Source organism: Nelumbo lutea, chromosome 7 (genome assembly GCF_056320005.1).
Source record: "Nelumbo lutea isolate HS-2025 chromosome 7, American lotus-T2T, whole genome shotgun sequence".
NCBI classification, from domain to species: Eukaryota; Viridiplantae; Streptophyta; class Magnoliopsida; order Proteales; family Nelumbonaceae; genus Nelumbo; species Nelumbo lutea.
In genome coordinates, this window is record NC_142690.1 from 27099142 (window position 1) to 27114819 (window position 15678).

Here is a 15678-nt window from a genome sequence, read left to right on the forward strand (position 1 = left end):
CATAATCAATTTTGTGAGCACATCAAAGCCTCCAAAGTATCTGGGTGAAGCCTACTTTGATATAAACAAACTACCCTCCTATGAATACTAAAAGTTGATTCAAATACCACCATAAAAACTAAGATAGCTAGGAAGTCTCGAGAAATCTTTTGTAAAGTGAGATATTTTATTCCATTTGTCTTCCACCAATTAACAATGTCAATTTTTTTGGTCCATGGCAACAGAAGCTCCTCTAAATAATGATCTAATTCAGATTTTACATTCATACAGGAAGAGTTAGTTTTACGAAATTGAACCAACCTTGCTATGCCTCATTCCTCTTTGTTGTGTCATTTATGCATAGTTAGTTCAAGCAAGTGTACCTTAATTAAATGTGTGTATAATGATGAAAAAAGTGTCGATCACACAGAGACTAGATCATAGTACCAAATCAATTTTAAACTAACCTAAGTTGAACTCGTGAATCAATTAAATAAAAACTAAAAGAATTCATGCAAATCCAAGAACTTAATAAAAACTAAATTGATTGATGAATGCAGCTAGGGTTTAGATTTCATTGAATCAAGGTTACATAATTACCTATTTAATCCAACTCAAGACCGAAATTACCCTAAGGTATATTAAAGTTATTTGCATGTGATGGTGGATTTCCCTAAATTAATTAATAAGCTTTCTCAAATCATATTAATCCTTTATTAATCCAATTCTACCATCAAATTTCTAAGTAGTTGTCAAAAGGAAAAAATAAGCATTAATTTCTTTGGAAACCTCTAATCGTAAAAGGAGATTTGACTCACTGAGCTTCATTGATTCCCACACATGAACTAATCATCTTTCGATATCATAGTCTATCATGCGATTTTTATTGCCTAGGGATCTAATTCATAACAATCATTTGGTCAGTCATGCATGAATCATCAAATCATTAAAAGATTGACCAATTATTTTAAAGCATTAAGCATAGCAATAAAAATTTTACATACAAATAATAAAGGTCTTGAATTGAATTAAACAAATAACTATATGATCTTAAGATCAAAATCCATCTAAACCCTAGCTACGAGATTTTAACTAAACATCATTAAATTCAACATACTCAAGAAAATTAAAGGAGAAATACAAAAAGAATACATCAAAGAATGAATAGAATAACAAAAAAAAAATTTAGCCTTTGAAAGTAGAAGACAAGTGCATCAACTAAGCCTTTGTCCCTCTTGAATTTGGATTCTTCCTCTCCTCTTTGGCGTGCTGAAATTGCTTCATCTTCTCTTTTGATGTGCTGAGACTGCTTTATCTTCTCTTCTCTACTGAATTCTCTCTAATGATGTGCCCCTTTGCCTTGATTCTATGGTTATTTTTATAGTGAAGCCTCCCCTCAATTGCTTATCAATGTAAACTCCTAATTCAACACAAATAATGTCTCTTAGTCTTTATCTCAATTGAATTTCTATCTCTTCTGCACTGCCAACTGCTAGACCCGAAACTTGAAGCTTGAATTGCACTTTGTTGGAGGCGGAATTAGGTTGAGTGATAAACACATGAGTTTTAGCCCTATCTCTTATCTTTAATTATCCGTTTTAATCACCTTAATCCGAGTTGTAGGAAGAAAGTTATGCCCAAAATACGAGAACTATAACAAAACAGAAAATTTCCCGATTTTGTGCATACATACCAGATCCGATTTCAATGAATTCTCTCCTTCATGGCTACATCATGGAGTATCATTGTTGCATGGTCCTTCCTCTATGATTATCTTGATCAATTAAATCAAACACCTCCTTAAAATTGCACAATTAAGCTCCAAATTATCTTGCAAGACAATTTCATGATAATTAGAGCAATACCATGCTAATTCCAAAAACATTATTACCCAAAATCATCAAGTTAGAGGTATGAAAATATGTACAGATATAGGATTATCACTCTTCCTCCTCATCACCATCCAACTCCCTTCTTTTCAAATTCAAAGTTGATCCATCAAGTGGATGGATAGCATGCGCCTCATTAGCTTTAGATTGATACTCTTGAATCAAGCCATAATATGTCTAACATTTTTAATCTCTTGTGTTGCAAAATTACCATAATTGAGGGAATTAGAAACCCACAACCTTTAATTTATACTTAGGGTCCAAAATAACTACAATTGTTGTAACAACGTGTACAACACTCCGATATTTGTCAAACTTTTCAAACATTTTTCTTGTCGTTTAATTGATCACTTCATTTAAAGATGCCATCCACTTATACAAAGCCTCCATAACCTCATAAATTTTAACAAAGTAAATATTTGAAGTAAAATATTTTGAACAAAAAAAAAACTCAATAACATTATAAAAAAACTATAATTTCTCACAAATATTCTTAGCCATGTTCCAATTTTCTTTAAAAGGCATACAAGAGTAATGTCTCTCCCTAAGCTTTAATCTAGAGAAAACATCGTTATACTCTAAGGCTATTGAAAATATCAAATAAGTGGAGTTTTAACAAATTTTACAATCAAGAATCAACTTCTTAAACAACTAAATTTCATTTGACATATTATTTCCTCAAAAATTTTAACCCTAGATAGAGTAACTAACTAATATGCAACACTATCACGAATTTTCTCAATGGCATCTTCTATAACTACCAACCCATCCTTCACAACTAGATTAATAGTGTGGGCACAAAATCACATGTGAACAACACTTCCATTAAGCAAACAATGCCGAAATAGTTAGTCAACAATTATGTTAATCATCTCATCATTTGAAATGCAATTATCTATAGTAATGGTTGACAATTTTGTCTTTATATGCCATGATGTTAAGCCCACCATTAATTAACTTATCAACAAGTCCCACCATTGTGTGATGTATAGGAATGTGCACAAACCTAAGTTTTGTAACATAAACAAAATAAATTGCATATTCAGTTATAAAGAAAATAAGGCTTGAATGTGAAAAGAATAAAAAAATAGTATACCATGAATATTAAATAATATAGGAAGTGTGTTACCTCAAAATACGGCTTTGCAACACCCAATTATCATCAACAAAGTGAGTCGTGATGTTGATACAACCATTTTTCTAGTTAGAAGTCCACATATTAGTTGTCACTAGTATTTGCCTTACATTTTTTCATAAAATATTTTGCAACTTTTCCTTCTCAATGTCATAAATTCAAATGATATCCTTCTTGATGGTATTGCAAGAAACCATTTTAAAGAGAGCCTGAAGGCTAGTAACAAATCTCATAAAACCAATGTGGTTAACAATAGAAAGAAGATACTCATGTGAGATAATGGCATATGTAAATTCCTTCCTAAATACTTTTGGGTCAAAAGTAAAGTTACCAAATTGCGCATTCCTATCATTTTTCTTATCTACCACAATTTGTTTTTGTTACTTTAAACAAGTTTCAATATCTTCATTGTTTTTTTTCGAGCAATAGGATAAGTGATTATGCAAACTCTTGGTCTCATGGTTAATAGTAGCCTTAAGATAAGTCTTACAATAATTACCAAATTTTACTAAATAGTTGTAAGACCTAAAAGTATACTAGAGGTGTAGCTTGGTAGAGGAGGTACATGACCTATAGTTGCACTTGAATGTTGTGTAAAAGGACATAATGAAGTGGGTATGTGATTACAATCCTCATTTTGGGACGGAATGGTTTTATGTTCACCATGGTTCAACGTTTCCATCTCTTGGTGTGAAGATTTCCCTGTTTTATGATGTGATATGATGTGACGATTTCTCTCCCTCATCATAGTGTGATGTCATATTTAGAATAACCTAAAATTAAAAGTTTACATAAAAACTGCCACAGTGCCGCATTTAATCATCAATAGTAAACAATATTTGCACACCAACCATGAACAAGAAAATGGCATTAACACATATTCAATTCTATGAAATACAAAAATTTAATTTGCAACAAAAAATATAAAACTTTAATGTCATTTCACATAAAACGGAAGCTAGCATATATTATAGATAGCTAGCGCCCCAACAAATCCATGATTTCTCCATGTCTCCATGGATCTTCAATATTTGTTTGAAAAAATTTTAGATCTTCATTGTTTTTATGTTAGGAACAGAGCAATTAATCCACGGAATCTACATAAGATAAAAGGAATTCTAGCATATCTAACATACAACATCTCTACTTGTTTTAAACTGTAAGAAATTTTATTACTAATATCAAACAATTGTAAAAGATATCTCAATATGGAAAATGTAAAAACTCTACTCCTTCAAATCAGAGATGCATTGAGGATCTAAGTTATAGAACCTATGGTTTTTGGACATTTTTTTAATTGGAAAGATGAATATAAAACAATTCTGGTTTGGAATCTGAATTATTCTTCTACAAGATAAGAAAGCTTAAAAAATGAGATTAAGTCGAATCATGTCAGAGATTAATATATTTTTGGTGAAGAAACAGAGATTAATAAGTATTCTTAGTTCAAATGATTCCTTGAGTTCATTCTGGAAAAAGCAATGAACCAAAGATTTCATTTGAACCACATAATCCTAGATATCGAAATCAATGATCCTAAGTTTCTTCTCTTTGTCATCTCTGTGTTTATGTATTTATGTTTTTACTTTTTTGGCATTAAAAAATTAAAATTCTAAAATGTAATGGCTTGTGGCTATTTATTAAGTTGCTTTGACACTCTTGTTTCTTTTCTTTATACATTTCCCTTTAGTTTCCAAAAAGGAGAGTTCACTACAATGTAAGAATATCAATATCAATCTATAAATCCAAGAAGGAGAGTTCTAACTTCTAAGAGGGAAACATACTTACATATGCCAATGGCCCAAAAACAATGGATAATAATGGTGCAAAACCAGCAATAGTTCATGCTCTCATGGGTTTTGTATTAGTTGGATGCAAGCAACAAAACACCAAAATCAATAGATGTACAGTGGAGTGGACAACAATACATTAGTAACAACTACTAGTTAGAATTATGGAAGCTTTTCCAGTCCTGGACTCCTAGTGGTCAGCAAGATGACAAAGAGTTTTCTTTAATTTTTTTACTTCAAAATCGGGAGAGCAACAGTCACTAGGGGTGCAATTCGGGCAGGTTGGGCCAGGATTTATGGTCAACCTGGGCTTTGCCCTAAAATTTTGGCTTAAGGCCCAAGCCTAGACCGAGCCTGAGGTCGAGCCCAATCTTCCCAACCTGCATTGTAATTTGATGCATTTAGGTTATTCAATGAACCCACTCTAAAATTATGCATATATGTAAATATGTATCACATATTTATGTATATATGTAAATATGTATGAAAATTTTAAATATATACATATATATGTATGAATGTGTATAGTTGGGCCAGGCTCAGGCCAAATTCAGGCTACCTAAGAGCTAGGCATAGGTCTGGCCTAAAAAATAAAAAAGCCCAACTTCTTGGGCCCAAGCCCAACCTAAGGACAAAAAATCCAAGCCCAGTCCATGTAAAATTTCGGGTTGAGTTTGTTTGGGCTTAGGCTGGGCCCGCCCAAGTTGCACTCCTAACAACCAAGGTGGTGGAATATTTTTATTATTGCATCACATCAATGCCATGTAGACATGTAGTTCCATCACTTACCTTTATTGTGTGGTTGAAGCATTTCAAGTACCTTTAAATACCTTAGATTATGTGAAATATATCATTGGAAAAAAAAAACACTAAAATAAAGCTTCTTACAATGGTATCAACATTTTCTACATTTTAGTCTATCTGGCACCTAGTGGTACCTATCTGGCTAAATTGTACATAGAGCCATTTTACCATCTCTAACATGTAAATGTTATCTGAGAAAATGGTCAATATGGTATCAAACATGGCCTATATATTGTACATAGAGCCTATATTGAAACATGCCATATAGGCTGTTTCAAAAGCCTCACCATTTGAAGTTTAATGGTTATGATGTTGTGTAGCATTTTGAACCCAACATTTACACGGCACATTGGTCCCAAAACATCACCTTCACCTAAAAAACAATGTAATGAGCCCAAATCTTTGATTGCAAATTCCTTGCCCATGAAAAGAAAAATGAGAAAACTGACTGGACTTATTAATTATAAAACCATCCACATAATTATCCACTCTTGAATTAAGGGAGGTTTGTACTTTGTAATATACATTGTGTGCCATTTATGTGTTTTGAGTTTAATGGTCAATTTTCTGTTTGGTTACAAGTATTTTAAGTTAAACTAGTCATAAAATGTTTTTATTTGAAACATAAATTAGGGGTGCTTTAAGAAACATCAATTTGATGTTTTTTTTTGCTTGATGTGGCAACAATATGGTGCTGACATGGATAAAAAATACACAGTTTTCACCAAATAGAATTCAACTACAAACAGTGGCATTTGTGTGTCAAGTATGAACGATGTTTCAACTAAGAACAATGTAGGTTGGAACACCAAAAGTACCAAAACTAAAACAATTTGGGTTGAAACACCAATTTGATGTTTCTACAAACAGCCTTTCACATATGCATTTTTAAGGTATGTCTATTTCAATCATAAATAATTTCAAATAACAATTATATGCAAATTTATATCGATCAACCTAAAATGTTTCAGTTAAAATCAGCAATGGTATCAAATACGAGATCAAATCAGCCCCCCACAACGTCCCACAGCACATCCCCGCTGTGTATTGGGAACATCTTCCAATGATGACATCATTATTTTTGGTATATCATCGGAAGATGTTTCCAATACACAGCGGGGATGTGCTGTGAGACATCGTGGGGGGCTGATTTGAAGTCACCAAATACAACCTTAATGTTGCAGTACAATTGACAGCTTGGTTAGAGTCTGAAAGTGGACTGAATTCCACATTTACCTTGATTATTTTCACCCTGATTAGGTTCAAGCCAATCCTGAAGGGGAAGAATGCAAGTTGACAAACACAACAAACTCGTGCAAATTGAAAGATTTGTGAAGAAAGCTAGTGATGTATAGGTAGAGGTCATGTTTTAGGATATAAATGCTTTTTATTTCATATTTTTGTAAAAATTGCCGCATTAGAAAAAAAAAAAAAGAAAAACAATAAATATGTTTTTGAACCATGTTTTTGTTTTCAAAAATAAAACAAGCTGATTTATTTTAAAAAACAATACATGTTCTTAAAGTCATCAAAATAATTATTTTTAAAACTAAACAATTTTTATAGTGTAGAAATTATATAATTTGTAGCATATTATATTAAATAACATATGAAAACATCTATATATTATATAAAGGATACTTGCCTGAGTTTCCCCGTAGGTCATAAAGTTAAACTTGATTATATAATGTAAACTTATTTGCACGAGATCACATCAACGCCTCACAGACTGCCCACATACACATCTCAGCATACATTAGGAAGTCATTGGGAGATGTTCCCAATACACGGTAATTGGGCCCTGTGAGGTGCCAATGTAAACTCTATTTGCACGTGCATGGTCGTGCCCTTGCACATGTTTTATGTGTTTTTGTTTTAAGAATCAATTTTCTTTCAAACCGGTTGGTTTTGTTTTGTTTTTGCAACTTGCAACATCACAATTTGGAATTCAACTTCAATTTGTTTGTTCCCACAGCATAGATTGACTTGAGAAGCCATCTCCACCTGGCCATATCTAATCGATGTTGGACCAGATGAGTGTAGTTGCTCGGATCTACACTACCTACATGGGAGATGTTCCTGATGTTCGGCTAATGTCTTGTGGGTAATTTTCTAGTGGATAGCAGATCCGGACTTGTCCTGACATCGGCTACCTAATGTTTCAAAAATTCTTGACTGGGGACATCTTGTGAACGAGCTTTAAAAGCCTGTTTTGATGTGAACTAGCTTTAAAAGACTCTTTTAATGAATTAAATTAATGGTCCAACAGTCTGACCCATGGCTTGGATTGGATTCATGCACCCATCAAATCCCACGATGAAACAGAGTCCAGGCTCTGATTTCACGATTGTAGTTGTAGACCAAACCAAACCCTACTCGCTGATATCAAAGTATGGGTTTAGAAGTTGGGATTAATTGAAGAATAATAGAGTTTTATATAGATCTAAGAGAGAGAAAGATTGAGGAAGCTCTGAGATACATAAATTGCAGATTCTAACAAATTTTAGCAAGTGCCAGAAGAAGTCAAAGTATTGGGTATCGACCACAGGGAGCATGAATCATGCTCCAATGATTCATATTTGTAATTGTACACAATCCTCTACCCGACAGTCCAGCATTGGATGTGATGTGATCTTCTGAACTGTGAAGGACTTGAGAAACATAGGGCCAGCAAAGGGTAGGTAGGGACTGGGGGAATGTGAATCAATAGGCTATTGTCTACATCAGAAATCAGAATTGGATGCCTACCTTTATTTAAGGCTGTTAGATTGGATATACAGAGATACATCCCCCCTGGAGGCCTGGAGTCTGGACCATTGAGTCATTGACCAAGCACTCGTGAAGGCAGCAGGACGGATATCTAAACACAGACAGACGGAAAGTGTGCTTGCATAATAAATTGACTTTAACGCTCACTGTAATGCAACCGCCTCCCCTTGTGTCTTGGAATAGGATTTATTAATTGCTCTCGCCTCTCGTCAATGGTCAAAAAGGACAAGGATTGGTATGCGCCATCCATCCATCATGCAATCTGATTCAATCTCGTATTTCTCTGGTTCTGGAAAGTGGGAAGCATCTTCTCTTGACTCAACTAAAGGTGTCTAGGTTCAAGTGTCGAAAACATTGTACTACATGTCTCTAGAGTAATTGAAAGAAAGACCTATATTTTAATCTGCCGATTCTCAACTCACTCACTGATACCAAAATTACAGAGACCATTACATATATGATATAGCTCTTCGTTTTTCCACTTTTTCTTCTAGCATATCTATGACAAAAACTCAAAAGAAAAGAGGAAAAGAAAAAAAGTTGGTGTACAAGAAGTCAAGGAACTGCCAATCGGTTAGTGTGATCCAAAGACTTCCATGATGACTCAAGCCGCAACAAATGCAATTTCTCAACAAATGACTCGAGAATTTCTGCCTCCTCTACAGGTGCAAATGCCATGCATATGCTAAGCTCTTGGACTGCCTCTCCATAGTCCCTACATCGACCACAATTTATTAGAGTTAATTAAAGACCTTCAGAGAAATCAATATAACCAATTTTAAAAGTTACAATACAAGACTAGAGATATGTACACACCTGCTGTAGTATAAAAGCATGCCATGGTCTCTCCTCAAAGCCCAATTATGTGGCTGCAGAATCAACAATCTTTCTGATGCCATTATAGCCAACCTGCATTATAGAAATATATAAGAAAAAAAATTACATTACATGAGAACATGAGAACATAAAAAGGAAGAAAACATTTTTTTTTTTGGGAAACAGATAAATAAAAAGAAAGAATTAGAAATTCTACAACAAATGTCATCACCATTTTTATATGCAGATTGAATGAATAGAAGATAGAAGTATTATTTTCTTTTCCTTCAAACACAAAATCAACCCTGCAGATATGGCATAGCAAACAAATGCCTCTTTTTTACCCTTTGTTCTTGCTCAAGGAATGACAACAAATGTCACGTCCCACAACTTGACTGTAGGTTAGTGGTAAAAGCATTAACTAACATGGATATTTTAGGCAGCCATCTAAAAAAGTAGTGGTAAAACTCATCATGGATAAAGTTATTATAAAATTAGGATATTACTATATGAAAAAAGAAAAGCCAATACATGACTTGACTGTAGGTTATTTTCTTTTTCTCCGGGCTAGACAAACTTGGCAGGTGGGGACATGACTTTACTGAAGGAGTAGTGCGCCCTTGTCAACTCATTTATCAGAAAATCCCTGGAACATGGTCCACATAATCCATTATCTACATTGCAATGCTGAGTGCAAACATGAGAGGCAATTATGGCTAATATGCCCTACTGCATTTATTGTGGAGCATGTCTAATCAAATGCAGCATAAGACCATAAGCTATTATCGATAGCAGTCATCACCAAAGCCAGTGTACTCCATCTAGTTGCATCCAAATATCTAGAGAACCATTCATAAGGCAGTTAGGGCCAATTTGTACAGTCATCACATCTTACCAAAATCCATTTAGTCACAAAGCCACTCAAAAAGGTCCACCCCATCCATCCGCACTCATGTTCAAAAATGCTTACATATTTATGGTTCTACAAACACCAACACAGAATTTTACTAGGAGAAAAAGGTAGACTTGTGTGACTGACATTTCCACCAACAATGATTCACTTGTGTAAGAAGGTGCCCTCAGTTCCTCTCATCTGTCCCACAATCTGCTACTGACTAAACCCCTGATTAACAAGGATAAATTCTACCAGTTGTTATGCTTCTCTATCTAAAGATTCACCAATTAGGAATGCCTTCTTACTGGAAAAAGGTTTGTAGAAGGTGCCCTCACTTACTCGCATCTGTCCCACAATCTGCTACTGACTAAACCCTGACTAACAAGGATAAATTCTACCAGTTGTTATGCTTCTCAATCTAAAGATTCATCAATTAGGAATGCCTTCTTACTGGAAAAAGGCTTGTAGCTTATTAATTCCATAACCACGTTGCCACATTAAGGATCCAACTGACCCTCAAATATAAGATAATGCAGGTTTACCAAGTCGGTAGTCCTCAAAACTCAGATAAATTATATATAGTTCAAATTAAGCAAACATAGGAATTCCTCATTACACATCCTCAAATACCCCCAGGGGCATGCACTTAAATCATTGAATTGCCATAACTTCACCAGTCAAGTTTGGTTGGAGATCGCCAAATCATAAGGTAGTACACCATATTAAGTAGAAGAGCATCCCAGACTCTCATATGGAATTGATCTTTGTGCCTCAGTGGTCAATGATTAAGAGTAGAAACTCAAACCAGCTCTTGGTCAAAGCTTACCTATATCCTTCTTTCTTTTGATTGAGAGAATAGTTACTTTTCTCTTTTTTCCACTTTTTCTTTTCTTTGGGGAGGGGGGGTGTTGTGGTGGAATCAGGAACAGATTTTGCAGAGGCATGGATAGAACCAGGAGCCCAGAGGGAACAGAGAAAAGGAACGCCTGTGTTGCATAATCTTTAACCATAGCCTCACTATGGCTATGGCTACATGAATCCTGTTTCACCAGTCCATTCTATTTAATGTTAGTCCTTTTCGGTCTACCCCTTGTCCTTCTAACCCTTTCAACTTGTAACAAATTCACTTTTTCTTACAGATGATGTTGATGGTCTTCTATGCACATGACTAAACCATCTTAGTATACTTCCTCTCATTTTATCACCTATTGGAGCTACTCCTAAGTTCCTACAAATCACTTCATTTCTGATCCTATCCTTTCTAGTTTTTCCACTTGTCCATCTCAGCATATGCATTTCTGCCACTCATTTTTGGGACAGACAGGAAGAAGTTATAGATACTAGCATTTTAATGCATGTACCATTTACTTCAATAGAATAATCACAAAAACAAATTTATAAGGGGAATCAATTACAAAGCTCTTGAATTAGAAGAGCAAAACTGTTGTCACAATTAATTGCTTGATATTGCTTTTTGCACAAGGTAATAATCAGATATTTAGATAGAAAATGTCATAAATTAACAATAACTTTATTTGACACTTAAAAAGTATCAATAATGATTGATAGATCTCATCATATATGCTAGATGTATACAAGCAGTGTAAGAATAAAATAGAAAAAGAAAAGGGAGATACCACAAAAGAAACAACGCAACATGGATAATTCATCCATTTGGTGAGTCCTTGGAAGAACTGATTAGAACACAGAGAAAGGAGCATGACCCAATGACTTTCAGAAAATCTATACAAAGATGCAACTATCTACCATGGATGGCCTATGATATCACAAGAAAGACAGGTAAGCTTGCTCAGTTGCCTAAAGATTATGCAATAGATAACCACAAGATAATATTTTTAGGCATCCCTTCAGATTTGAGGCACAAAAATGACCTGTAGAATCCAAATTCCATGTTCCCATCTATTGTTATTTCAGTCTTGCATACATTTATTTAACTATGAAAATATTACCTCAGTGAAGTCTTTCAAAATAAACTTTGAAAATATAAATAGAAGATAAAGAACAGAAGAATAATTACCTCAAATCTTGAGGGCGCAACAAAAGAACCTTTGAACCATCAATATTGCCTGATTTTCCATTCTTATCATAAACAGGCCTGAGTGGAGAAGTCAGCATCAATCCACGGTTCATCCTTGAGGCCCGTTTCCAATGAAGCCTCTGCAAATGGAACAAAATAATTGAATGCAATAATGAAAAATACAATATGAGGTATTATCTTCAAAAGATATTCACACTTTGACAGAGATAAAATGCCTTTATAAATCACAATAATACAACTTACAATCAGGTTAGCCAAAGCTATCCCAATGATGTCTCTATTGGTTGCAATATCAAGCCCTAAAAGTGAATTGCTGGTCAAGTCAGAAGCCTTTGATCTAGGATCCTCCACACACCTTCCATTAACCGTGGCAAACATGCTATGTCCTGATGAAACCCTGAAAAGCTCCTGCAGGAAAGAGAAGGCAATATTAAGATGTTAACCTGTTAAAATTAATGTAATTAGGGATGGTTTGAAATGTATAAACCACAGAAATGGGTACATATGTTAGTCACGAAGGGATAATGTGAAACTCAACCAAATAAACCACTTTCACTGTAATAAACAGGAACATAGAGACAATATAAGGATAAAACTTGCAAAATTAGCACACCTCTGGGTTACCAGTTTGGGGCCAAATCAAAAAATCTTCCCCAACTCGAGAACCAACAATAGTCACACCAAGCTTTCGACAAACTTCAATATAGATGACACTGAGCAAAATTGCTGCGGTGCCAACAGAGTAATTATGACATCAGATGAAATTTCTTGTTCACTTGAGGAAAAAGATAATATATTTCACATAAAGAGGAATGATGTAATTATCCAAGAGAAAATCATGGAATATGCCCTTGAGAGAATTCAATTATGGTAAGGAGAACAAGTGCACAAGCTGGCAATATTTAAGGACATGTAGCATAATGCTTTACCACTGCCACCCCCAGAGCTTAGCACCGAAGGCAAGTAAGAATACTTCGGGTCTTGAAGTACGGGAAACCTTTTGAAGCCTCTTGATTCGAAAAGAACTAAATTCACAGCCTCCAAAACTTCCACCAAATGACAACCTATATCCCTTGAAACCAACTCTGCTTCGACTTCTTTGGCAATAGAATCCAGCTCATCCAAGCAGTCATATATGCTCCTACCAGCTAAAGAAACAGCTTCCAAGCAATCCCACTCTTGTGCTTCAAATGGGACTGGGGCATCCGTTCTTTCATTCATGAATGACTTGGCATCCTTTTCTCGATTTAAACCCATAAATGCTTCATCTTCCGTAGCAACATACAGTAAAGCCTAAAGGAATGGAGGAGGAACTTCAGTACAGACAAATATGTACACTTAACAGGAACAACATTCTCCAATTGAAACTTGAAATTCCAAAATATCTTCAAAGTTTGATTTAGAAAATCAAGATTCAGGAAAAAACCTGCGTGGAATTGATCAAAATATTGATTTTATATTTTTTATAAGTGAATCGCAATTTTCAGTTGATAATCAAAGCCTCGCAGTCATCTCAAAAAGAGCATAAGAAAGAAAATTTGGAGTAGAATTCCAAGTAATTGTTCGCAATGCAGGAAGATTTTAGAATCAAAGAAAGCCAGTAGCAGAAATGCAAGTGTGTATGATAAGTCAGAACTTGCAAGTGAAAATGGACGAATAAGTCAAAGAGAAAGTGGTCCCCAGAGAATTGCCGACGCTAATAGAGAGAAAGTAGGGTATACCTTAGCAATAGAAACGTCTTTATCCTTGGACTGGAAGGAGATTTCCTGGGTAAATTTCTCCCTGGCGGCCTCGAGGACCTGCAACAGTTTTACACAGACAAGCAAAGGAATCAGAGATGATGGATGAGAAAGATTAAAAATTTTAAATTGAGGTAGAGGAAGAATCTGCCGATTAGCTCTCGAATTCTCGACTGGCGCATCGTATCATCGTGACCACCGAGCGAGATTCTGATTCTGGTCTTAAGATGAATGAATGCTACAATTGTATGGTAAAGTGTGGAATCGCGAGAACGGAATTTGTAACGATGGGTAGGGGGAACTGAAACAGACCTCCTGGTAAATATCAGAGCGGGACGAATAAGCCCTCCTCTGACTGCTAAAAAGGGTAGCGGCAGCAGCCAGCGGGGAAAGGCTCCTGTGCGTCTTCTTCCCATTCCATCGACGATCATACCTGATCGTAAGAAGAAAGGGGGGTAGCACAAAAAAACCTTGTCCGACCTCTACTAGTAAAACTATAACAGACAAGAAATTTACATACAGAAACATAAACTCAAACAGTAGAAGTGCTCACAAAAAGAATTGGCAGAGAGAAAGAACAAAGAAAATAAAGAAACACCCACAAGAGAGTTTCAGTTGCTTTCTTTTGTTTTACCTGAGAGAGAAGCGATCTTTACAACCGTCAAGGCGGGAAGAGTCGGAGGATACAATTAAACAAGTAGCAACCACATTCATTGTTGCCATCGTTGCCGAGTGAGAGACCAGGGGCGATGACGATTTCAAAATGATAAGAGGAAAATGACGCAGAATTCCTTTAATAGAAGAATCAAGAAAAACAAAAGGGAGAAGGAGTCAAGAAACAGAGGAAGATAAGAGAAGGAAGAAGAATCACGCGTCTTCTTTGTCGGAAGCAGAGACAACGGCAGCAGGGGGCTCGGGAGAGGCCTTGTTGAAAGTAACGATCTTAAGCTTCGCAGAACCAGTTGCTTCAATCAAGTACACAGATGGATGTGACGAAGAAGTAGCAAAGGAAATGTGGTTCAACAAGATGTCATCGAAACCATCGTCCATGGCCGAGACCCCGAAAACCCCCGATACACTGGGTAAGCCCCAAACCATTAGCCTTCTACTGGTTCTGCCAGGCATACCCAGAAGAATCAAACAAAGATAAGAGAAATTTACAGAGTTTTTTTCCCTCTCACTCTCTCTCTCTCTCTCTCTCTCTCCTTCCAAGTTTCGAGCAGACAGCGCAAAGAGGGATGAAGGTGGTGGGAACTGGTGTCTGGTGATGGGATGAGTCACCAGTCATCACCACTCACTCACTTATATAGCAACAATAGATAAACGACCTGCGTACATCCCATGTTACAACTGTTAGATTGGAATCTCGCAGTATTAAGATCTTCAAATGGATAGGGTCCACCAGATGAATTATCTCAGATCTAACTCTTTAAAGGGGAGGGACCAAGACGGCATGAGTCGCAAACTCGCAATTCGCAAAGGCAGGCAGAGCATTCCCATCGCGTACCTATCGTCATTGTGACATTGTTCCCTGGAGATCTCATTACGAGCCACGTGTAGAATATGATCAGGGCCATGCCTTATGTGGGTCCCACACAAATAAGTATAGACGATCAAGATAACTATAATTTACCCATCTTAGTACACAGTAAAAACTTCTCTGCACCGTCCAAACTGAGTTTCCGTGGGTCCCACCCTCTGCATGTGATAGTTTGCCACGTGGTAAGTTTGGCTTCGCCCTGTTCCAATCTGATGGGTCTATGTCAATTGTAAAGTCTCCGAGGAGAATCACGCTTTGTTTAA

At 35.8% G+C, this 15678-nt stretch overlaps 1 protein-coding gene across 2 annotated transcripts; it reads right to left on the minus strand.

Annotated features, from left to right (window-relative positions):
* Positions 1-8762: 8762 nt before the first annotated feature.
* Positions 8763-15345, minus strand: LOC148845840 (uncharacterized). Of its 2 annotated transcripts, XM_088954215.1 has the most exons (9): positions 14510-15345; positions 14188-14308; positions 13858-13935; positions 13066-13429; positions 12750-12862; positions 12380-12544; positions 12116-12255; positions 9183-9275; positions 8763-9081 (listed from the first exon to the last, which is right to left on the minus strand). In XM_088954215.1, exons 1-9 carry the CDS (start codon positions 14596-14598, stop codon positions 8922-8924), a joined length of 1323 nt encoding a protein of 440 aa, XP_088810341.1. In that variant the 5' UTR covers positions 14599-15345; the 3' UTR covers positions 8763-8921. The 2 variants fall into 2 exon arrangements, with proteins under 2 accessions (XP_088810341.1, XP_088810342.1); XM_088954216.1 differs by lacking the exon at positions 14188-14308 and having other exon boundaries at positions 14510-15159.
* Positions 15346-15678: the final 333 nt, after the last annotated feature.

Coding starts and splice junctions, on each gene's coding strand:
- LOC148845840 (XM_088954215.1), bottom strand. CDS start 14,598: ATGGCAACAATGAATGTGGTTGCTACTTGTTTAATTGTATCCTCCGAC. Junction 12,545..12,749: donor CCCAAACTGGTAACCCAGAG/GTGTGCTAATTT, acceptor TCTTTCCTGCAG/GAGCTTTTCAGGGTTTCATC. Junction 9,082..9,182: donor ATGCTTTTATACTACAGCAG/GTGTGTACATAT, acceptor TGGTCGATGTAG/GGACTATGGAGAGGCAGTCC.